The following is a 25,946-nucleotide window of genomic DNA, read 5'->3' as shown; positions in this document are numbered from 1 at the left end:
AAAAAAAAGAATCAATTCTGTTTGTTTTCAAACCTGTTTATATTTCTGTGTTTTTATTATATTTGGACAATTAAAATTATGTGAACTAGTGAAATATGAGTGCAAAAGGAAGTATTTTTTCAAACTAAATACTTTTGAAAGGCTCTTGGATGAATCACAAAAATCATTATAATATTAGGTATCGGAGAGATGACTCTAAGATTGGGGAAATGCACAGAAAAAATCTGAACTTATATTTGTAAGTGCCTTCAAGTTCCTGATATCAAACTATTGATCAATACATGTGCTTCACAGTGTTTTAAGGGTTTTTTTTTTTTTTGTATCTTTTTCAAATAATCTAATTGCCAACCACATTGCATCAGTTAAGAGGGCTTCAACTGTAATTAGGACTTGAGTAAAGTTCTGTGAAGGACACGAACTAAATGTTGTGACCGAGAACAGCAGGATGACCTGCTTAAGGTGGTCCTTACAAGATAAGAAGAAGCCGGCCAAGCAAAAGTGGGGGAGAAGAGTATTGGGCAGTGAGAACAGCATCAGGGGAGGCCATGGTATGTGGCAGAAGCAGCAGATGAGGGAAAGGGAAATGATGAGGTTGTTCAGGTCAACAGGGCTTAGACAGTGCAGATTCTCAGAGGACATGCAAAGGAGTTGAGACTTTATTCAAAGCATGATGAGAAAGCATGAGGGGATTGAGGGGATCTGTTTTGACAGGATGTGATTTCCATTTTCACAAGAGCTACCTGGCTGCTAGGGGAAGGATGGATGAGGATGGAAAAAGGGAAAGTGGGCAAGGTGGAGGCAGGGATGAATTAAAGTGACAGCGGTCAGTGATAAAGTACAGTAAGTCTGCAGTGACAGGTGAGCAGTGGCAGAGCCCTAGGCCAGGGTGAGAATGCGGATGTAAAGTGGGCAGTGTAAATACATTTGTGACATCTTTAGAGGGACCTGCATCCATGTTTTCTTTAGCCAGTCAATCAGCATGACCAAACTTACAGCTAATTTTTGAAAGTCATATGTGATCTGACGGGGGAGAAAATCCTATCAAAAGTCAGGCAGCTGGGTTTTCTTCTTCGAGATTGATAGTTATTGGCTGTGCTACTCAGAGCAAGCAACTTAACCCTTGGAAGCTCATCTGGAAAAGGACAATAATAATATCCCGTGCAGCCCACCTCATATTTGGGTTGTGCAGTTTAAATAAAAGGATGGCTCACATGTATCTAGGACTTTGGTAAGCTTATTCCTTCATTTGATCCTCACAGCAGGTAAGGCAGATAGTATGGTCCTCATGTCACAGGTGAGCAAACCAATACATATTCAATAAACCATTATTGAACATCTACTATGTCAGGGTCAGGGACAGGCCCTGAAACTTTTGAAATAGATTAGACCCGGCCCTGTCCTACAGAAGTTCACAGTCTGATGAAGAAGACAGATATGAAAATGTGAAATTATAGAATATCAAGATACGTGCTAAGACAGAAAGTGTATTAGAACCTTAGAGGAGGAAGTAATGAATTTATTCTGGAAGGATTGGAAAGCTTTCCGCTGGGGTCAACATCTGGCTGGGGTCTTGAATGATGTGCAGAAGTTTTCCAGGTGCGCAGGGGCATTTTTGAGGAGGATATGCAGAAGTATGCAGGCCTAGAAGGAAATGGTTCATATGCAACTATGTGGGTGGGGCCTCAGGTGATTGGCAAACTGTTAAGAATGAGGCTGGAGAGTGAATCAGGGGCAGGGAGGCTCCCGCTCATGGATCCGTCTGTAAGCAAGTTATGCAAAAGCAGGAAAACTGGTACATTTGCTTCATTTTCACTCTTTCCTCAAATGCTTTCCCCAATTTCATAGTGTATATGTTCCTGCGCCTTATACTCCCTTCTTCCTTGCTTACTGTTTCCTCCAGAATTAATCTGAATCCCAGTCTTTTTCCTGGAACTCTTAATTTTAGCAGGGATATACAAAGAGAACACTCCAGGATAGTTAGAAATGCATTTTTTTCTCCAAATGTCTTCCGGAATTCTGTTACTTAGCAGGAGCTATGTCCTGCCATGTTTTGAGGAACTTTGAAAAGTGATTCAAATGTTGGTACAAAGGGAACTAAATACTGGGTGGTGAGGAGCATCTTGGCAGAGAAGGCAGCTGAGCTTTTGCTAGAGTCTTAGTGGTTGAAATTGTCCGGGAGGCCTGAGTTTTGGTCCCTGGGCTGGGCAGCATGTGCTGTTGGTTGTCATGCCTCCATTCCTCCTTCTGTAAAATGGTAAATAAGAAAATGTGTACATTAGGGAGGTGAAAGAGTGTTAGAGCTAATTAAATCTCACTTATTTTACTTATGAGGAAACAACTCCCAAAGAGGAGAAATGACTAAGGTCGTATAAAGAACCTGCAGCTTACTTGGTGATTTACGAATTTATTCCATTCAGCAAACATGTTTCAATTCTTCCCATGTGCCAGGCACTGTGGTAGATGCTAGGACAATAGTGATAAGTAAAATAAACATGATTCTTGCCCTAATCAGGGAGATGAAATTAAACAAATAAACCAAAAGGTAAACAACATAATTAAAGATAGAGATAAGGTATGATGGAAAGAAACAAGGTACTGCAATAGAGAATAAAGAGTAGGTTATATATTTTAGAGAAGACCTCTATGAAGAGAGAACATTTTAAGCTGAGATCTGAAGAATGAGAAGGGGTCAGTCACTTAAAGAGGGCTGGAAGAGCTTGCTAGGAGATAACAGCTTGTGCAAATGCCTCAAGGCAAGACAGTTGGGACTGTCCTGAAAGGTAAGAGAAAGACCAGCATGAAGCCAAGGCAGAGAGGGCATGGCCTGGAAGCAGATGTGGTGGGAGAGATAGGACGGGTCAGAACTCACAGCCTTAGAGTTCAAAGTGCCCTTATTGGCAGACGCTTGATTGATCTCACACCCCTGCAGGAAAGGAAAGGCAAGTACGTGTGCATTGCAAGACTCTATTGGCTGAGCATTTGTTTCAAATGTCGTTTTCTCAGCAGGCTTTGCTGAGACCATAGATTACAAAAACAGAAATAAAAATGATTCAGCTTTTCTTGTGTGTCTACCACTCAACTTAATTAGTGCTCACAGCTCCAGAAATCAGTTGAGGGCATGGGTCAGAAGTGAATTCAGATATAGATGAAGTGGGACTTAGTTTCTGGTGTTGCCACTTGGTTTTAAAGATGCAGAACTTCTTATGTTCCATAGCTTTATTTTATCCTTCATTTTTTGTCCTTTCACTTCCTCAGTGGATAAATGCTAGCTAGAAGATGAATTTTGCTGATTTAGGGCACCCTCGGGCTGTACTCTGTAGCTTTCAGTGAAGCTTTGTCTTGATTGACAGATGCTGATCAAGTTCATGGGTATGCATTACAGTGAATGCTTGCTGGTTGGCCTAGGAAAACCTATTTGCATATATGATTTTCATAGGAAAAGAATGGCAAATAAGAAACAAAAGATTTTTTTCTGCCACCCACCCAAGGAACGGAAATTAAGATAGCCAAAGGAAGAGTCTGTCTTCATTTAACGAATGATTTACCTGGGGTTCTTTGCAGTAGTGGTTCATTCATGAACCAGCAGAAGGTGCTTTGTGACTGTGGGGATTGCGGAGATGACTGGGCCAGGAGGGGAAGCTGTAAAGCTAATCTCTCCCACAACCCACTTCTCTTTGGCTAATGGCTTTGCTTTTGTTTGTTCTGCTTTGTCTGGTTCATGTGCTAGTTCACAAAGACTGCACCCACACAGAGTTAGGTAGATGTACTCCCTAACAGGGCTCTTTAGTGAATCCCACCACCTAGCCCCAGATGAGACTGAGTGAACACTCACTCCAGCCTTGGACTGTAACCTTTACTGTGGCCCCTGAGCCTGACCCAAGAATGAGCCTTGTTGACCCAAGGCTCAGACCCCAAGTCTCAGATCCCTTATTTCAAACAGAGCTCTTCACCCCAGTTCCAGACTGAGCCCCTGGCCCAGCATTCCTGGTGAGTCACCACATGTGGTGGAGTCTTGGCCCCAAAGGGTCCATCCACAATGTTATGAGTCCCTCGGTACATATCCACTTTTTGAATGAACCTCTGAGAACACTTGCCCTCTCAAGACTGGGGTCTCCTCTGTCATCTCATCAGAGTGGCTTTTAGCCATGGAGCAGTGACATAGCCTCCTCTAGTCCAAAGCTGGCTGGTGCTAAGAAGAGGAAGACTGGAACTCAGAATTTCTGTCCTTTTTCCAACATGTTAGTTGCACTCTATCTGTGAGCTTCACAGTCCTGTTGAGTCTTGTACATAAATCAGCAAGCAGTGGTCTTCAGTGAAACTGAGATCTCAACCACAACTTTGGTCCTGTCAGGGTTCCTTTCCCTTACTCTTCTTAAGAGCACCCAGAGTCACCATGAAAGAACTGCAAGTGTAAAAGGAATACGTGGGCTCGGACCTGTGTCCATCCTTGCATGACCCTTGGCTCCTCATCTGTTCATGGGTTTAAAGGTCATCCTTCCTGTCCTGCCTACCTTACTGAGTATTCACAACAGAAAATTAATGTAAGAGATTGAAAAATTGTATAATACATTATAAGTTATTATTACCTCTCCCAAATTGTCAACATTTCATCCTTGCTATCTAGCGGCAGAATAGTGTAGAGTAGGAGTTTACAAACTACAGCCCACAGGCCAAACCCAGCCCAATGCCAGATTTTCTAAATAAAGTTTTATTGAAACACAGCCACACTCATTTGTTTACATATCGTCTTTGGCTGCCTTCATGCTATAAAAGTAGCATTGAGTAGTGCAGCAGAGACCACATGGCCCACAGAACCTAAGATATTTGCTATTTGGCTTTTTGCAGAAAAAGTTTGCCTACAACTGGCATAGAAGAGCGAAGTGAGGACTCTGAAGTCAGAATGCCTGTGTTTGGATTCTGAATCTTCTACTTAATGGCTGTATGACCTTGTGCAATTTAATTAGCCTCAGTTTTCTCTCTATGAAATAAAAATAAACATTGCATCCCCAACCTGTGCTATCAAATTAGCATTAAATGAGTAATTCATGTAAGGCACTTAGGTTAGTATTTGGCACGTAGTGAGTGCTCAGTGTTGGCTGTTATTATTATCCAAAGAATGAAAGCTCTGGTTTGTGTTGATGGACTCTCAGGGGATGGAGTAGCATGGTTTAGGGCACAGGCCATGGAGTAGGACAGAACATTATTTATATCCCAGTTCTGCCACTCACCACATGAATGACTCGGAGAAGATTAATTAATCTCCCTAAATTTCAGTTTCCTCATGCATGAAATAGGAAAAAGAAATTAGAGGGTTATTATGAAAAGTAATTGATAAAATGCATGTGAAGTGCCAATAATAGAATTTGGAACATAGTAAACACTCAATAGGTGATATAACTACAATAATAAATAAGAAGAAGAATGGTATTTTTCTAAGTAGTACCAGCTTCTCAGAACAAGTAGGTAGTTGGGGGTGACTACTATGCCAATATCGTGTGAGGTAGGAGGCTCTACTTATCACTAGTAATGCTCTGGACACCAGGTTTTGCATATTCCAGGCACATGTAAATTAAATACACTTTAAAAAGGAGTTGTTTAGACAGCTGTCTAGGCTTTTTTCTAGGCCAATAGTCCTTCAAGGCCGGGTACCTTTCTGTACTAACAATTCATGACTCTATGACTGTTCTTAGGTGGAGTGATAGATCAAGGTCATACACATTGAGTCACTCTATGGACCATCCCTGAAAGATCCTCTTATAATAACACATGGGTACACAGTGATGCTAAGGAGTTTGCCATATGGGGTGAAAATGCCCTCATTTTGAATCCATTCAACATCTTCAGGGTTGAGTTCTGTAATGGGATGTAAATCTTCTTGCCTGGGGAGAAATGGCTGAGGAGACTGGGTGTTGTGGGTGGAATACATTAAGGTTGGTGGGGTTTGAGTGCCAGCCCAAGAGCACAGCTCTCATTCTCTGTTGGCCTAAGCTGACAGAGAGTGATCAAGTTCAGTGGACTGAAGCACAGGGGAGTATTACGTATCTTCCAGACCTGTGGATGCTAGATGGGCAGCCTAATTTAGAAGAATATGAAACAAGTAACAGCATCATGCAATTTTGGTTATTCCCTACCTAGCTCTGTATGAGTTATTGTTCATTATATTAGCAGAAAAAATGAGGATTTGGAGAGCCTCTTCCTTTAAGGGAGCTTACATCTCAATTTCAGGTGAAAAGGCATAAATACACAAAAAGTTACTTGATAATATAAAATAAAATAATCAATTCATTCGGTGCAAGACATGCCATGAAAGAAAGATGGGTCAACTTAGTATCCCTGGATTAAAATAGGTAAATGACTTGCATTCATTCATTTATTCTTATATTCACTCACGTACCAAAAATATTGTGTAGTCATTATGGGAATCCTTCAAAGGGATATGAAGAATAATATAAGCTTTATGAGGGCAAAGGCATCATCTGTCTTATTTACTACTCTATTCCACAGTGTCTAGCCCACAGGGGAAAGACAATAAGGACTGAGTTAGACATAGATCCTTATTTAATACTTAATGTTTAGATGTATGTAGTTCCTAACACATTTGTGGACATTTATGGAGCTCCTAACATGATTTTGGGCTCTAATTTATGAAATACTGCAATCAGACATTTAGTAGACATCTGTTGGCTTGATATGCCCAGCATGCATCCCCTCTCTGTTCACAGCACCTTAATTTTCCTCTGGCTGGTAACTTGGCTGGTAGCTTAGTAACGTGGATAGTTGTTCTGCTTCCCTTGACCCAGGGGTGGCCCATGCCTAAGCAAGGCTAATCTTGAACTGTATAAACAGTTATCGCAAATGACTGGAGCAATGGTGAGACTCTAAAGAGACTGTCCATGAATTGTTGACATCTAGATTTCTAGAGCTGCTGCAGTTTCTGTCTTATATGAGGCACTTTTTCAGCTGGGGCTTCCTCATATCCTTTCAACATTCTGTTCTTACAAATCACAGAACCTAAACTAATAAAGCATGGATGTTAGATAAAAATTGATAAGACGCACACATTTCTAGGTACATTTAAAAGATAGGTGGAGACTTTCAGTTCATAGCTAGGATTAGGGAGGCGTAAGGGTCTTTATGAAGGAGATGGCATTTGATCTGAACTTTTAGAGAATGGAAAGGATCTGGAAAGAAAGAAAGCAAGAGACAGGAGGCCTGTGCAGGCTGGAGCAAGGGCATGAGTGTAGGCCCAGAGCCTACGGCCGAGAAACAACCAAAAAACAGTCACGTCTATGCTGGAGCTCAGTGAACTCACTGAGCAGCCCATGTTTGTCGTGCCATTACACTTAAGTCAGATGTTCCTTTTCCCATTTCCTAGGTTATACTACTGAGTCACAACAACCTTCCCCTCTATTGTCTCTCATCCATGGACTTGAGCTATGGGATGTTAGAGAGGAAAGGTCTTGTGAGACCAGCTAGGACTGACCCTCTTAGGCCAAAGTGATATGCTAGGGCTCTCCAGGCACCCATGCCACACGTGAAGTGCTGGATACCTTAGGGGAGCTCAGTTTTACTCAGAGAGTTATGTGATCTCTTTCTCCTCACTTCATCTCTACTGCTTTCCTCCTTTCCCCCTAACCATGTCCACATGAGCCTTCTGTTTCTCTTCAGTCTTGTTCCTGAACCTCATTCAGAGCCTCTGTTCCATTCCTTCTGCCTGAGACTGTTTCTTTAGCCTTTAGCCTAGATAGCTCCTTCTTAGGGTTCATTTCTCAGCTCCAATGCTAGTGACACAGAGAGATCTCCCTGACCATCCTGTCTAGAATAGTCCTGCCAGTCACTCTCACGTCATCCCATTTTATTTTCTTTGTAACATTTGCAGCATCCAAAATGGCCTTGTTTATTCATATGTCCTCTCTCTTATTCTCTACAGCCTAAGCTCCAAGAGAGCAGGGACTTGTCTTTTTATCCAGTGATATATACTGCCAGTACCAGCTTGCTCCGTAGCATCCACTACATGCTCAGCAAACTCTTGTTGGATGGGTGAATGATTAGATAGAAGAAAGATGGAGAGAAGAAACAGAAAATTTCCATCTGTAGGACTACACATCCCCAATGAGTACAAAAGTTCTATTATAGGTACTTCACCAAAACAAAAAAAAAAGTTTGAGAAACACTGATTTAGTTTCAACTCCATTGTCCAGATAGGGAAAATGCAGCCCAGAGAGGAGAAGGGGCTTGTTCACAGACGTGCTTCTTTGCACTTACTTCTCCACAATCATGTCAGGCACCTGAAGAATTTTACAAGGAAAGCTCCAGTTGATTAGTCTGCTTGCCCTGGCCCCATGCCCTTGGCTACATATGTCAGCCCACAAGGCGAGTCTAAGTTCCAGAACCAGTGAGCCCAGCCTTGTTCTAATTCTTAGCCTCATATGCGGTATCACATCTCATTGGCTTTCAGTGCCTAGTAATTAAGACCCATGCTTAATAATAAATACACAAATCTGGCCTGGGAGGATGGCTCTTCTTCCACATCTCCTTTTGCAGCCATCTTCCAACTGGGCACCAGGGCCTGGATGAAGAGAGTTCTTGGGAGGCTGAGACGAATCCAAAACCAAAGTGAAATGCTACATTGACACATGACGCAACAACTTAACTTCTCCTTGCCCTTGGCAACCTAGTCCCCACCCACCTCCAACTCTGTGCCATACCCCAACCCCAGTCATACTGGTGTTTCTTGAGTTTCTCTGTTGTTCCCTTCTCTCTCATCTAGGTGCTTTGGGTAAAGTGGTCCCTCTACCTGGATACAGAAACAAGGTGCTTAACACTGTGCCTGGCCTCTGCTAAGGACTCAGTTAACACTGGCTATAATAGCAGTTATGATTATTTATGCTCTGGCTGATCCCCTTATTACTCTCAGATCACTCTTTATTTTCCTTAATGTAAAACTCACTGAACTCTTGCTTAAGCTCTGTGAAGGTAGAAAACATATCTGTCTTGTGTTACTGTGGTACCCCAATTTTCTGGCAATATTAGTTTCTGGTGCCAATAAATATTTGTTGAATTTACTAAACAAATGATAACATTTTATCGAGTAAATGGTAGACACCCTAGATGTGTCACAGAATCCTAAGTAAATGTGATATTGTTTAGAGGGCTGGGGGATGATTTATATCTATTGTGGTAATTCTTTGCATGTCAGCATTATATCTAGGATGCGAGAGAGTATAAGAAGGGATGGACAGGCACTCTTATTGTTCTCTGAGTGATGGAAATAAAGCACATCATTTGATGTCACAACATTAGAGTCTGATGATCAAGAATGTGATTCCCATCAATAAGGATAGAATTATTCTGGGAGGGGAATGAGTGCCTGAAAGTCCTCCCATTCACACATACTTTTGATCTCCCTCCCCTAAAATGAAGCTGTCCTGTCACCTCATTATCTGCTATTTACAATAAGGCTACCACATTCCCAGGGTCTGGAGCCAGGATCCAAGGAGAAATGTCTGTGTGAGAGGTCTTAAATGAAGTGACAATAAAAAAGGAGTTGCTAATGCCAGGAGTTCCCTCCCTGGGAGAGAGCTGTCAGGGCCAGTGCCCAGGGCTGGGAGATTTATTGATACTAAGTGGATGGTGCCCTAACCAGGAGTGATTATCAAAGAGGTTTGAGTGAGCTGAGAATGGAATTGGACAGCCCGCACAGTGCAGTGTGTGGGTTTTCCTGCCCTTACTGGTTCCTGCCCTCCTGCCTCCCCAAGAGGGAATTCCTGGCCTCATTTTTTACTCACTCTGATTGTTGGACACGCTCTGCTACAGAGTTTCTTGGAGGCAGGGCCCTCAGAATCTGACACTCTGGCAGGGTTCCCTGAATGCTCTCTCTATCTCTGCCAGGCCTTTGCTGTTGCTGTTCCTTCTATCTGTATACGATAGTCTTTATGCACATGTAACTGTACCAAAACCCCTCTCCTGGCTGATTCCTCCTTACCTTTCAGTGTCAAAGCTGGCACTTCCTCTTGGAAGCTTTCTTTGAGGTCCCCAAAGGCTGGGGTTTGGAGTCCCTGCCTGCTGAACTCATCCTTAACATAGCGTGTAGACTGAATTGCTATTGCCTACATAGTTGTCAGTCTCTCCCATTGTTAAAGTGAGAGTCCCAAAGTGGTTGGGGATGGGCTGGTTTACCATTGTATCTCCATTGCCTAACATAGTGTCTTCACAAGTGCCAGATGCTGGGTGTCGAATGGGGGGTGGATTGATAGATGGACCGAAGAATAGGTGTGTATGTGTATAGACTTCCCAGGGATGCGACACGAATAAATCAAACATACCACTCAATTTTATTTGCTTATAGTTCAATAGATTCTAATGTAGTAATGCCTCTTTATCTGGCATCAGGGGAAGGCAGCGTGCTACATGAGAGGATTTTCCAGAAACTGAAGCTGACCCATGTCCCAAGACTATTTCAAACATCCACGACATATCACAGACATTAAGGGCTCAAGCTCTGCAGTCAGACTGGTAAAGGTCATATCTCAGCTTGCCTTATGCTGGTTCTGGACCTCACTTCTCCAATTTGAAACCCACCTCAAGGAATGAAAGGGGTTAATGTAGGGAAATGTCCTTGGCACAGTGTCTGGCACTTGGCAGGTGTTGAACTATCAGCTCTCAATTATTACTATCAGAAAGCATTACAGGCCAAGCACAGTGGCTCACGCCTGCAATCTCAGCACTTTAAGAGGCTGAGGTGGGAGGATCACTTGAGGCCAGCAGTTCAAGACCAACCTGCGCAACATAATGAGATCCCATCTCTACAGTTTGGAGCTGCAGTGAGCCATGATGGCACCACTGCACTCCAGCCCAGGTGACACAGTCAGACCCTGTTTAAAAAAAAAAAAGCAAGAAGAAGAAGAAGAAAGAAAGGGAACACTAATATCCCAATGCTTTCTAAACGGCGAATACTACATTTCATCCCAGCAACATGATGGAAGTCTCTACATTAACCCAGTATGCACGGAGTTCTGATTCTGAAAAATGCCTCATCTCTTCTCTCCTACTCATCATATCTGACAATGTAGGCTCCATCTCTGGCTCCCTTTCTAGTCTGCCTCCTTTCATCTCTCTACTGGATAACTTATTCACATAGCAGGTTAAAAGTTGTGTCTTAACTCTTAAGACTCCAAATGCATCTATTTAAAAGAAGAAACGAAGGTAAATCTGTTCAGGAATGTGAGATTTGGGCTGAGACACAACTCCTGCAAAGGAGTGATCTTTGCAAAGAGGTAAGAAAAGCAAGTTGCAGGCAGGAGGGGAACAATTAGTGCAGGCTTCCAGGATTTTGTTACAAGGGAATCCAAGAACTCAGAGACTTACCTGCTTACTGGATTTGAAAAAGTGCACTGGGGGTTGTTAAAATTTGACTAAATAACTAAAGTGTTGTCGAATCAGTAAACATTTTCCAATCAATTAGACTAGACTCTAGAATGTCAGAGTCTGAAGGTGCATTAAACATTACAGAGATCAAATAATCATTTCACAGATGGGAAAGCTGAGCCCCAGGAGAGCGTGGGATTTACTTAAAGTCATACAAGTACTCTGTCACGATAAAACCAAAAAGAGAATTGTCCAGGTCTTCACACAGCTAGCCTAGTACTTTGTCTACAGAACCTTGTTGTCTCTTCTGATTGAATATTGGTTGTGACAGAGTCAAAGTAGATATAATACCCCACAACTACTAATTATATGTATCAACATTTAACCAATGACTGCATTCTCCCACAGGCCTTGGGCCTATAGGGTCTATCTGTCTCTTTCTCTCTCTCTCTCTCTTTCTTTTTCTTCCTCTCTCTTTCTCTGCTGTTGCTTAGGTTTGGCTGAAGTGTAAAAATGACCTAACAGTCAGGCACTGAGCAACTCTGGGAGTCAGGGTTAACTCAAGTAAATCCAGGCCAGGCTACCTCCAAGCCATGCTCTTTTAGGGAGTAGTGGGTAAATGCACCCTCTTAGCCTTAGAGGATAAAGCACTCTGTTTAAGGTAAGACGTGTTTGCAGAAGGGGAAAACAAGGAGATAATTTGAAGGGGAAAATGTCCCAGCTTCCTGTGTGTCTAAGGATTTGTTGTGTCTGCCTGCTCCCATTTCGTCCACCCCCATCTCACCCTTTCCTACTTCCCTTCTGAAGTCCTAGCAAGAAACACCATCCATGAGGGCCCCAGAGGCCCAACTAAATGTGTGAAACCAAGTAGATGACATGAGGGAATAGATCTGGATCATAAGATTTATATCCTGTAGGATAATATTTTATTGCAGCAAGGGGAGAGAAGAGATCCAAAAAATACTATAGAGAGCATATTATAATATTTTAATGGGGTTTATGTGCTCCCCAAATACACTTCACCCTGGAAGATTGAGTGTGCATTTTGACAAATCTATATTTAACACTGGGAGAATAATACACGATGTATGCTTCCTGGTAGATAAATCATATTTATAGAAATCTTGATTCTAGTTATTACAATAGACATTTAAAGACAGTGCCTATTGTGGGTTGTGGATAGATAGAGTGTCCTCATTAGGGTGGAGGAGAAAATAGTGTGAGTGGCAGAGGATTAACGGCTACCTTAGAAGACAACAACCCAGGCAGGGGAGCAAGTGGTTCAGGGTGAACCAACAGTCATCTCTGGGTTCAGCTCCTCCTCTGCCCCTACTGCAGGGCGTATGCCCTCATCAAGCACTCATCATTCTTTTATTCATCAAATATTTATTAAGCATCTACCATGTCCCAGACTCCCTGCTGGCGTTTGGGCACAAACAAGCATGTCCTTATTTTCAGGGAATTCACAATGACCCAAATAGCCACACATACATACAAATAAACCACGACAATTATTTTAGATAAAATAATTAAAGGATGGGAAATAAGACAGAGTGATGTGATACAGACTGATGAGGGGTCACTATTTAGAAGAGGTCTAAAGCAAGATCTATACAGAGAGGTGAGATTTGGGCTGAGGCACAACTGCTACAAAGGAGTGATGTTTGCAAAGAGATAAAGGAAGAGCATTGCAGGCAGGAGGGGAGCAGCTGGTGCAGAGTCTCCCAAGCAGAATGAGCTCGGAGCCCAGAGGAACAGAGCGAAAGCCAGTGTGGCTACAGCAGGCAGCAAGTAGAAGAGGGGTGTAAGGTAGGTGAGGTCAGAGGAGCAGGCTATTCACGCTCTGTGTGATGGTCAGATGTTGAGACTTTTCCTGTGTGCAAAGGGAAAACTTTGAGTGGATTTACACAAGGAGGAAGAACAATGTGTTTTGTTTGTTTTGTCTTTGTTGTTTAAATAAGATCTCTCTGGCTTCTGGGTAGAGAATTGATTTTGTCACTGAAAACCAAATGCCATAAAGCTCAAGGCCATGAACACCACCTTCAGATACCAGGAGGTCTATAGAGTGAGTCAAGAGCAGGAATTATGTAAAACCAGAATCTCAGTAACTAGAAGTATGCAAGCAGATGTTAATGATCACCTGCCAGGTTTTCTGCAGATGGTATGCTGGTTTTCAGTGGGAGTAGGACAGATGTGTTAAATGGTTCAGCTGCAATCTTTAAGAGATTATGACCTTTAAAGCCCATTATCTCTAGGGACTAACGGAAAACGGAGACTCGCAGTAGACAATTAGGTACCACTGGTTAATTGCATTATTTACTGCAGCATGGCCCAAAAGATTTTCAATAACATTTCTAAAGTATTCACCAAAAAAGGTCTTGAAGGCAAATGGATTTGACAAGATCTGGGATAAAAATGGGTAGAATTCCTCACAATCTTTTATGCAGCTAATGTGAAGTATGAAACTCTAAAACAGGGACAAAGTATGCACCACTTCCCAAATGTAGTTGACCAAAGAAGACTTTTATTTTTTAAGGAGCATCTTGTGGGACTATTATTTCATGAAACCTTCTGGGCAATGGTCGCATAGTGTAATTTGAGATCCCATACACAGTGGCAATGTGGGGTTCTAGAAGCAGGTGATATGGTAAAAAAAGAGTAAAGGATCTAACAGCATTAACTTTTTTATCTTAAAAGAAAAAAATAATAATATCTAAGTCACAAGGATGTGACGAGCACTAAATAGCCTAATATATGTAAAAGGACCACAGAGCTCTCTAAAATACTGTTCTTATGACAAGGATGAATGACTTTCCTCACCATCCACCTTGGAAGGACAATTTTTAGGCATTGAAGATGGCCTTGGGGTTGGTCTCACTGGGGTAAAGATTATGAACTCTCATCCTATGTTATATAGTAAAACAAAGTTTAGGAGCTGACTGACTTGGAGTTTAATCCCATGACCTTGGTCTTTTTAGCATTATATTTTAACTAGAAGTATAATCAACCGCAAACCAGGATTGGTAACTGCATTGGGATCCTACAGAATCGATCCTGTGGGTATGTTCTCACAGCTAAGCTATTACTATGACTGATACACTGGGGGGGTCTGAAAATCAGCTAGCAAGATGTACAAGCACAAAATGAGCATTAGCAGACAAATGAACACTGAGAGTTAAGGGCTAGACTGGGAAAATCAACACTTGTTTTCTTAAACATGTTATTAGCAGCAATAGCTGGATTCTTCCTGTAGCACCTTTTTATGCTTTGCCTTTAACTGATAGACAATGTGAGGGAAAGATCATTAGATTAAGAGTCAAGATATCTGCCCAAGTCATATGTCCTAGCTGTGCTACCTTGAACATGTTCAGTAAATTTCTGAGCCTTGGTTTCTCCCCTTTAAAACAATGACTCAGTCATCCCTTTCTAACCTCAACAGGGTCATTGTAGAGACCAAGTAAGGTAATAGATGAAAGTGTCTTATATATATGGCTACTGTAATTAATAACCATGACAACTTCTGGCTTGTAATAGATATCTAATAAAATTGGATTTACACAGATGAAGGACATGTCGAACAGGTGAATGTGTGAGTGGGATGGTTAGATGGGTAGGATGGATGGACAGTTGGATAGATTGGTGTGTCAAAAAGATTAATGGATGGATTGGTTTGTTGGATGGGTAGATGAATAGATGACGGTTGGGTGGATAGTTGATGGGTTGGATGGATGAACTAGTGGATGGATTCATTTTGGAGTCATCTGACCACTTTTTGCAGTCTTCTATTCATTAATCCTTCTCTTCTCTTCTTCTAGTCTGTTCCCAGTTCTCCAAAGGAGTCTATGCCATCTTTGGGTTTTATGAACGTAGGACTGTCAACATGCTGACCTCCTTCTGTGGGGCCCTCCACGTCTGCTTCATTACTCCGAGCTTTCCCGTTGATACATCCAATCAGTTTGTCCTTCAGCTGCGCCCTGAACTGCAGGATGCCCTCATCAGCATCATCGACCATTACAAGTGGCAGAAATTTGTCTACATTTATGATGCTGACCGGGGTAAGCCAAGGGTTAGGGGAGGGAGACTTTTGAGGGATGGAGAGAAAATTATCAGCAGAAAGGAGAATGACGCCTCACTGCTTCCCTGAAAAATGTGGGAAAATTATCCAAAATGCTTTATTTCTGAGAAATCTGACTGATTTATCAGTAGCTAACCTCTAATTCATTTTGGAAATGCATTTATCAGTAGTAACCTCTAATTCATTTTGGAAACGCATTCTGAGAATAATTCTCTTAATGCACCAAGTCGCTCTACAGCTCACCAAGCTTTCATGGCTCCTGAGTCCAAACTCAATGGCAAAGGATCTCAGACTTTGGATTCAGACAGATTTGAATGTGAAACCTAGGTTCTGTCCTCTCCAGTTGTTTGACTTTGGACAAACTCTCTCTGCCTCAATTTCAGCATTTGTATAATGGGGATAAAATTCTCTATACCTTCACTTTCTCATGTCTATAATGAAGACAAAAACAATCTCTACCTTATAAAGGTTTTGTGAAACTGAATGAGATGACTACAAAGTGTTCAGTGCCTGCAACATAGTAAAAACTCAAAATTCTTTCTGGTGTTAGATGTTATCATCATCATCATCATCATCTTCATCCTCATCATAATCTTCATCCTTCTCTGGGCTTTCTAGTTCTTCCTCCTTTGAATTTAACATCACATTTTCCAAATGTTTTCTATACTTTTTCCTCTCTATGTCTTTACTCGTGTTATTCCAGTTTTCTGGAATGCACTTCCCTTCTCCAATCTATATCTGTAAATCCTTCTCCTCTTTTGCAGGCTGTTCAAATACCACTTTCCCTATTCCCTAGTTCTCTGGATGGGAGCACTCTCTCCAGCTCCTGTGATGTTTGTCTTGTACTGTCCTACCTTCCCACTGTATACTAAATAGTCTTGTAATAATTTAGTCACTACTGGTGTAAACAAATAAATGGGTCATGCAAGGCCTGAAAGATGAGACAGGAGTACAGTACTGATGTGGTTGCCTGCAGGGGGTCTTAGAAGACTTTTGAGTTGGAGAGCAGTTTGTGAAAGTGATTTTTCAGGCAGGTAGGCAGGCATTGTTCAGATGGGAAGGAGCCAACAGAAGAAGAAACCAGGAACACCCTATTTTCTTTGATTTTTCCTTCACTGTCCCCACTTTGATGACTTCCCCTCTCAGACTGCAACTACTGCAGGGGTCACCTGGAGGTCTATTTCAGGACAGCTTTGCAGCATAATGAAACTGGAGGCCTGGAAGTAATAAAGTTGGAAAAATGTACCTTTGCTTGTGTGAGATCATCTCTGGGGCCAGCAGAAGCACCCACACTCTCAAAAGAGCTCCACCTACCTCAGAACTCAGAGCTCAGAGCTCTGTCATTTATTAGCTGCGTGACCTTGGACTAATGACTAAATCTCTCTGAGCCTCAATTTCCATGCTGTAAAATAGGGATAATAATAGTATCTACCTTGAAAGATTAAGTAAATTAAAACCGGTAGAACAGTGCCAGACACACAGTAAATTTTCAGTAAATGTTAATCTCAAACACACCAAACAACTTGTACTGAAAAGGAAACAAACACAGGAAGGCACAGCAGAACCAATCTGCAGATGGTTCTTGAGGCCAGGTACTATATTGGTCACTGTGGAAGAGGTTAGCAGTGTTACTGAAAGTCAGAAATGACATACATACAAAAAATTAATCCATGCAAAATCAAAATAATATCTATGAATAATTAATAATGACCCCCCCACCCAAGATGTTCATGTTGCGATCACTGGAAACTGAGAATATGTCTATGTTACATGGCAAGGGAAAATTAAGGCTATAGATGGGATTGAGGTTGCTAAACTATTGACCTTTACTAGGGTGATTATCCTGGATTATGTTGGGGGGACACAATGTAGTCACAAGGTCCTTAAATGTGGAAGTTGGAGTCAGAAGAGTCAGTGTCAGAGCAGTGCAATGTGAGAAAGACTCGACCACCATTACTGTCCTTGAAGATGGAAGGGACCATATGCCAAGAAATGCAGGTAGCCTCTAGAACAGGTGAATTTAATTCAGGACACATTTTGGTTAGTTAATTAGTTAATTAGTTAGTTAGTTAGTTATTTGAGACAGAATTTCACTCTTGTCACCCCACCCAGGCTGGAGTGCAATGGCACAATGTGGGCTCACTGCAACCTCTACCTCCCAGATTCGAGCAATTCTCCTGCCTCAGCCTACCAGGTAGCTGGGATTACAGGCACCCGCCACCACGCCAGGCTAATTTTTGTAATTTTATTTAGTAGAGATGGGGTTTCACCATGTTTGCCAGGCTGGTCTCGAACTCCTGACCTCAGGTGACCCACCCTCGGCCTCCCAAATTGCTGGGATTACAGGCATGAGTCACTGGTCCCGGCTCCCCAAGATGCATATTAAACACCTACTGTGTGAGAAACAAAGTATTAGGTATTAAAGACACTATATTGAACTTTCACAAATTTGATCAGCAGTTATTAGGTGACCATTTAGACGCTAGGTTGGCACATTTAATAAGCAGTTACTGAGTGCCCAACAAAACTAACTGCTAATATTTATAAAACACTTGCAGGTATCAGACTCTGGTATGTATCAAACATTTTCACTTAATCCTCATAATTACACTATGAGGTGGGCATTATTTACACCACACTTTACCTTTGAAGAAACTGAAGTTTAAAGAGGTTAATGAGCCTGCACAAGGTCATTTAGCCATATGTTGGATTTGAGTCTCAGATTGTGTTTCTTAATCACTAGTTCTACCATCTACTATGTTCAGAAACACAGTGCCTGACCTCACAGAGTTCAGACTTTTGCAGCCAGAGAAAACCAGAACTGAGTTTGGCGGAAGGGTGGATTTGGGGGTAGCCAGGGGAGGTAGGTGCCTGACGAGAGTGGGTGGTGCCCACAAATCCTGATTGTCTGTCATTTCTCTATCCTAATCATCCAAACTTCAGGCTTATCCGTCCTGCAGAAAGTCCTGGACACAGCTGCCGAGAAGAATTGGCAGGTGACAGCAGTCAACATTTTGACAACCACAGAGGAGGGATACCGGATGTTGTTTCAGGACCTGGAGAAGAAAAAGGAGCGACTGGTGGTGGTGGACTGTGAATCAGAACGCCTCAATGCTATCTTGGGCCAGGTAGTGAAAGCAGCAAGGGCTCAGGGTGGGTGCGGGAGGTGATTCAGGAATAGCCAGATACACTTTTGCCTTTAAAGAGGCTTCTTGACTAGGTGAGACTAGATGACTTCTATCTCGTTTTCCATAATTCACAAAATTTAATTCTGAAATACCACAAACAATGGGAGCCTTGACATAGGGCTTCAAATGGTTCTCAGACCTGTTAACTCCAATGTATCCCTCTTTTGTGAAAAAAAAAGGAAGAAGAAGAAGACAAAAAATGCTGGGTGCAGTGGCTCAGGCCTATAATCTCAGCACTTTGGGAGGCTGAGGCAGGCGGATCACCTGAGGTTAGGAGTTCAAGACCAGCCTAGCCAATACGGTGAAACCCTGTCTCCACTAAAAAAAAAAAAAAAAAAAAAATTAGCCAGGCATGGTGGCATGTACCTATAATCCCAGCTACTCAGGAGGGTGAGGCAGTGAGGCAGGAGAATCTCTTGAACCTGGGAGGTGGAGGTTGCAGTGAGCCAAGATTGTGCCACTGCACTCCAGCCTAGGCAACAGAGCAAGACTCTGTCTCAAAAAAAATAAAAATAAAAGATAATGATAAATTACATTTCATTTTAGAGTTTATGAAATGTTATCATATTAGGAACACAGCTTATAGAGCCAAATTTCTGGGTTCAACTCTGGACTCTGTCACTCATGATCCAGGGTTTGGCATCTCATTCCTTTCACCCACTTACCTGTTTTAAGAGGCTAACGAAGCTGCAGCCACCTTTCTTTCTATTGTTTCCTTGAACATGCCCTTGACTTTGAGAAATCAATTCATGGTACATTCTTCTACAAACAGGCATTGTAACCTCAACGGTCTTGAGCTAGATCTCTCTAAACTGTGCTTCCCCTGGTCTCAGAACAAAAGCATGTGCCCACCACGGAATTAGCAGGATTTTTTTGTAGATTCTTTATCTTTTTAAACTACGTTTATGTATTCAGATTCAGAGCTAGCAAGGTAGCAGATGTTGCAATAACTTTTGAACAATGTCACACAATCAAATTGATAGTTTTAGGTACTTGACAACATGACAAAGTTTGTTAATGGCCTTCAAGACCCCTGGGGCCCTCACAGAGAATCTCAGTAGTAGGACAGCTATCACTCAGAGGCCTCAGCAATAGAACATGGAGAGAGTTTGAATGTTATGGATTCTTTAAGGCACTAACTGTTCTACTTTGTAAAGTATGAATTTGGCCTTCCCTCTTGGAAAGAGAAACACATCAAAAATTGTTTCCATTGAGATGGAAGTTCTCTGAGCCAGAGTCAGGGATTTGAATTCCAGTTTTCAATTCAGGCAGGATAAGATAATAGTGAAGAGAAGAGATAAAACCAGACTGGCTAGGGTTCAAATCCCCGCTCTAGTATTTACTGGCTTTGTGACCTTGACCAGGTTTTTAACCTTTCTACATCTCAAGTTCTTGATCTGTAAAATGGACATCATCCTCATAACAGCCACCTTTAGAGGGCTCTTGTGAGAATTAAAAGAATCAATTCATGTGAAGCACTTAGAACAGAGTCTGCCCCACAGTAAGTGACACATGCAAGCATTTGCCTATTTTTGCTATTCCTAGTGCCTACTAGGACCGGCTTCTTGAGTCACTTCCTTCCTTGGGCATAAGTGAATCCATCTGTAAAACATGAATGAAAGCCTCTGTTCTATAAAACTGATAAAAAGACAAGATAACGTAGTCGACGGAAAAAGTGCTGAATGATAATGACATATTAATAGACGGATGACCTATTGTATATTGTTCTATGGTACAGACAATAGACATTGCTACTATTTTTTGAGTGTGTATTGTATACCAGACACTAGGCCAAGCCTTTTCCATGCATAATCCTATTTCATTCTCACATCAACTATGTAAAACAGCTTTTATCAATTCCCCTATTTTATAGATGAAGAAAAGAGAGATTATACTTGCCCAAGATCTCACAGCTAGCTTATGATAAAAGTAGGAAGTCAAACCTTTCTTGGTCTGGCCACAGAGCCCAACCTCTTAAACATGCAACTTTTATACTTCTGCTATCTACAATTAACTCCTCTGTCAAAGGGTAAACTTGCAATTTGTAAAGAAGTGACCTGTTTGTATGGGTATTTTAGATTGTAGTATATTAACACTTTTTAAAATTGTCATAAACTTACATTTTGTAAAGAAGTGACCTGTTTGTATGGGTATTTTAGATTGTAGCTTATTAACATTTTTTAAAATTGTTTCCTTCGTCTATTTTGAAAAGTAAGACCAAAGAGTTGAAAGGATTTTACAGATCACTTGATTTATTGCTTATGCTCACGTTTTATAGACAGAATGACTGACGGTCAAATTGATTAAGTTATTTGCCTTAGGCTCAGACAACTAATGAATGACAGTAATGAGCCTACAACTTACATCTCTGACTTACAATCTCACACTTAGCATCATCCTGGACTATCTCACATTCAGTAACTGGGAACATACCTGGGATACAGTTACGTTAAGTAACTGCATGCAGTCTAACACGAAATTTCACACCTAATCTGAGGGAAAAAAAAAATAGTGACTCAAAATTCCAACTAGGGAATTAATTGCCTGTGTCTGTCTCCAGCCTCCCAACTAAAATCGAAGCTCTGCGATGCCAGGGATTTTTGTTTTATTTTCTTCCCTGCTGAGTCCACAATGCCTTGGATAGTGCTTGGCACCAAATAAAGTGTTCAATACATTCTTTTTAGTGAATTAAAAGAATAAGGAATCAATGAAGCCTCTAAGAAAGTTCTTAAATGTAAGATAAATCTGGATTTCTGTAGGTAGTCATTGGCTGGATAAGAGCCTTTAAGATGGATGAAAGGGCATGTCAGGAGGCCCAGAGGGCATGTGAGGGCTGGGTTTCATGATGCTGTTTTGCAGGCTGAGTGATGGATGCTGAGAGTCCACTGGAAAGGATGGCAGGAAGATAAACACATAATCAAGAATATCCTCGGAAACCATTAGAAAGAGTTTAGGGTTTATTCTGTAAACAGTGGGGAGTCAGTGAAGGTTTGTGAGCAAGGAACAGGGTTATTAGAATATAACACTTTTTCAATATATGATGCCAAAGCATATAAAACAATAATTAAGCACAAAATGAGTTAGAAGTGAGAGTAGACCAGGACCTGTTGAGGCCATCCATCACATCCCCTATGTTATTGTCTTCATGGTGCTTGTACCTGCTGAAATCTTGTTTGTTTGTCTATTCATATGTTGACCATCTGGCACCCTACCAAAATGTCAACTCAACTCAATGAGGGCACGGAGACCTTGCCTCACTTGCTCCGTGCTGTTTCCCCAGCACATAGCATAGTGCTTGGCATATAATTTATGTTCAATAAATATTTGTTGAATGGATTAATTCATTAATCATAGAGAGTTTTACAGAGGAGTTGAGATTGGAGCTCAGTCATTAAGGATACGAACAATCAGAGAGAATGGGAGAGGCCATTCAGACACAAATATTGTGAATGAAGGCAATGCATTGGGAATGACCTTTGAAGTAATGGGGGTCAGTGAGGTGATGGACCCCTTGTGAAATTGCTTCTTACATTTACAACACCTTTCTCAGTTTGTTACCCTGTATGTATTTATCTGTTCACATATTTATTTTGGATCTCCTCTCAGTAAAGTGTTATCTGCAAGAGGGCAAGCACTATGCTTCTTTCACCTTTCCACTGTGTTGCCAACAGTGCTTCACCCATAGCAAGCACTTAATACATACTTGTGAAAGGAAGTTATTAGAGGAGGGAAGGTCAATGTATAGGTTGGGGAGTAGATAGATGGGAAGGTTGATATCTGGTTGGATCACATGAAATTGCCAGTTTTTATAAGTCAAAAGTCATTGGTTATCAGCTGTTTCCTATGTTTCAATTTGCACTTTCATCTTGAATGGATGATATTTCTCCATTGTCTGAATGTGGTTGGTTTTAAAATATCATGTATTTGCTGTTTTGTGTTTATTAGAAGCTGAATAGGTTTTTGATAAGGGTATCTCATTGTTGAAAAGACAGCAAACCATTTGACAAGCAGATGAAAAAGTAATGAAGAATTATGAATAAAACTATCATCCCAATAGTATTTGAGCTCCTTGGTCTGGAATTTCACAATCTAACCACTGTTTCAAAGAATTTGTTGTGTGTGCTTGCATTTAATTATTCCCCACATAAAAAAATGTGAGTCACTATGCACATACATCCAATTAAGTAGATGTCTGAATGTGGATTTTAATAACCTTGAAAATTTATTCAGTTAGAGAAGCCCAAGTGCTTATCATTTGTTACATGTCTCCTTGCAACAGTACAGGGGGAGAGGCACCAAGAAGAGTACACTAACCCCAATTTGATGATTAAAAAAAATAGGGAATTAGATTAAGTTAATTTGCAGGCTGAGCTAGATCTAAAACCAAGGTCTGTACCATTCATTATTAGGTGTGTTTCCTGCCCAAGCAAACTTCTGGGCAGTTCTTTCCACAAATATTTTTTCTACGTGTGATAATTAGGGATAGTCTGCATTTTGGGATAAAAGGGCATTCATGCGCACTAGTTCTTAATGATTAACCATAATCAAACATCAAATGGAAAAGTTCACAGGAGTCAGGTCCCTGTCCTGATGCTGCCACCAGGCTACTATCGGATCTGGGCAAACCACTTTCCCTCTTTGGATCTTGACTTCCTATCTGTACAGTGAGAGGTTGGACCGGATGATCCTAACCTTCCCTTCTAGCTTCTAACTTGGGCAATCCATTAATGTCTGAGTACCCAATGATTCGGGGAGGAAGGCACAAAATTCAGAAAAAGAAAGAAGAGCATCTACGTATGGTTCATGCAAGGAATTGAAGGTGAAGTCATCCACCTACCCATCTGACTGTTCATCCACCATCCACCTATTAACTCATCCATCCTTCCAATCAACAAATATCGTGATGACAGATTTCATCAACATAAGATTCCCACCTAAAGAAGAATCTTCACATACAAAGAAGGTTTATGAAAGAAAGAATGCAGTGAGCATTTCAGATGGGTCCTTGGGGTTACAGTAACACCACTCTGCCCTTGGAATCAGACAAAACTGATTTCAAATTCTGCCATCTGCCACTCAAGGGCTGTAAGATTACAACTTATGGAGTTTATATAATAGGCACTCCATGCCTATTCCTTATTTGTAAAACAACGATGTTAACAATGCCACCATCCTTGGATGGTTGGGATATTGTATTTCGAGTGCTTAGGATAGGGCACATTGTAAGCACTCAATATCAGTTGCCATTATTACTGTTGCTGTTGTGGCTTTAATTGTTAGTATGATTAATAAGTCTCCACCTATTATGTTTTGTAGATTATAAAGCTGGAGAAGAATGGCATAGGCTACCACTACATCCTTGCAAATCTGGTGAGTAGAGCACTGCAGGCTCTCAACTCAAGGCCTCTGCAGGTTTGGGGACCTACCTTGCCTCTTGCTGGTGTGAACTGAGTAGGTGGAAGGGGCAATTCAGGGCTGTAATGAGTCTTGGCAATAATAAATTTTTATCTTCTCCACATCTCACTCATCAAACTCTGTTTTGACCCCAGTGATAGTTTTACTGCTTATAAATACATTTACCTCATAATTACACTAGTATTGACAAAATTTTAACCAGAAACAACTTCCCAGCATGAACAATATTATATCCACTTAGCTTATATTCACTTTTCTACGTGACATAGATAAGTCTGTTTAAATATATATATATATTTGTTTTAATGTACTACAGATCATTGTATCGAGTGCTACTGTTTTTTATATTACAAAGAAAACAATTCATCAAATCATTTTTTGTGTATATTAAATTTTACCTACTAGCATGTACCATTATGAGTTTTCTTTTGTAACCACTATTTCTGTGAAGTCTGTTTTTTCTGGGTCATGTTTTAAACCTCCACTTTTTTATCATGAAGTTTCGTTCTTCTAGCTTTTCTGTCCAAAGCCAAATGTAATTTCATTTGGTGTTTAATCCCATTTTTAAAGGCTTTATTGAGACATATTTTATAAAGCACACAATTAATCCATTTAAAGTGTACAATTACAAGGTTTTCAATATATTCACAAAGTTATGAAACCATCACCACAATCTTATTTTAAAATTCTTCATCACCCCTAGGAAAAATCCCTTACCTCTTAGCAATGACTCCTTATTATCCCCCAAGCTCCTCCAGCCCTAGGCAACCATTAATTTACTTTCTATCCCTATGCATTTGCCTATTTGAAGCATGTCATATATGTGAAATCATACAATATGTGGTCATTTGTAATTGGCTTCTTTCACTTAGCGTAACATTTTTAAGGTTCATCCATGTTGCAGCATGTATCAGTAGTTGATTCCTTTCTATTGTCAAACAATATTTCATTATGTGCATATACCACATTTTCTTTATCCATTCTTCAGTTCATGCACATTTGGGTTGTTTTCACTTTTTGGCTATAATGAATAATGCTGCTATAAAACATCGGTGCACCAGTTTTTCACTTTAATATATACCTAGGCATAGAATTATTGGGTGATATGATACTTCTGTGTTTAACATTTTGAGGAACTCCAAAATTGTTTTCCAAAGTGGCTGCATCACCCATCAAATTTTAATCAATAACAAATTTTTCCCTGTGACAGTTTGAATGATGGCAAGTTTCTCTTAACGGTAACTATTTGTACAGTTTATTATCCTGGTCTGTCTTTGCAATTTTCCATGTTTCCATTAAGAAGTGGTTTCTAGCTTTTTATCTATAACAAATTTTCAGGTTTTAACTTATTTAACTGAACATATAACTGGCTTCAGTTTTAACCATGTTGTTTTGTGTTATCTCTATGAGCAATATTATTTGAACAAAAATTAATATTTGCTACTCATTTCTGGAGTAAAGGCCATTAGTAGAAATAAGGCACAGGGTGCATGAATCTAAAAATGTGACTAAAGCATGCTGCCTAATCCATAAATTCTGTCCCTCTTTCTGACCTGGCATCCAGCCTTAGATAGATCCCCGCCTTACTCTTCTTTCCCCTTCTTCAACTAACTTGTATTGGCAATATTTCAGAGTCAGGATGTGAAATAAGAAGGGCTTAGGGCAGTAGGTTAATTTAGGCCCAGATGTTAATGGCTAAATATATTACTTTTCTCAGAGGTATTTGCATTTTAAATGAGGGTGGCTCTCCAGACACTTTTGGGGAACCGAAAGTCTCACCCTCCAAAGACCATTTGCAAAGATGGAACTTTTGACTTTGGAGTGAGGAAAGCCCATGACATCCCTTGACTCCCAGATCCTTAGTGCTAGAGTGGACTTAGGAAGTCATCTCCACTTAAACC

General features: G+C 40.9%; 1 protein-coding gene across 1 annotated transcript in view; it reads left to right on the top strand.

The window, feature by feature from the left end:
* The window catches only part of GRIA1 (glutamate ionotropic receptor AMPA type subunit 1), a 333,366-nt gene that overhangs the window by 144,333 nt on the left and 163,087 nt on the right, over positions 1-25,946 (top strand). The window contains 3 exon segments of the mRNA XM_017875722.1: positions 15,183-15,422; positions 18,386-18,570; positions 23,947-24,000. Coding sequence (XP_017731211.1) covers positions 15,183-15,422; positions 18,386-18,570; positions 23,947-24,000 — 479 coding nt within the window.

This window comes from Rhinopithecus bieti, unplaced genomic scaffold (genome assembly GCF_001698545.2).
Source record: "Rhinopithecus bieti isolate Rb0 unplaced genomic scaffold, ASM169854v2 scaffold_7673, whole genome shotgun sequence".
Lineage (NCBI taxonomy): Eukaryota > Metazoa > Chordata > Mammalia > Primates > Cercopithecidae > Rhinopithecus > Rhinopithecus bieti.
The sequence above is the reverse complement of the archived record's forward strand: the minus strand, read 5'-3'. Positions and strand labels throughout refer to the sequence as shown.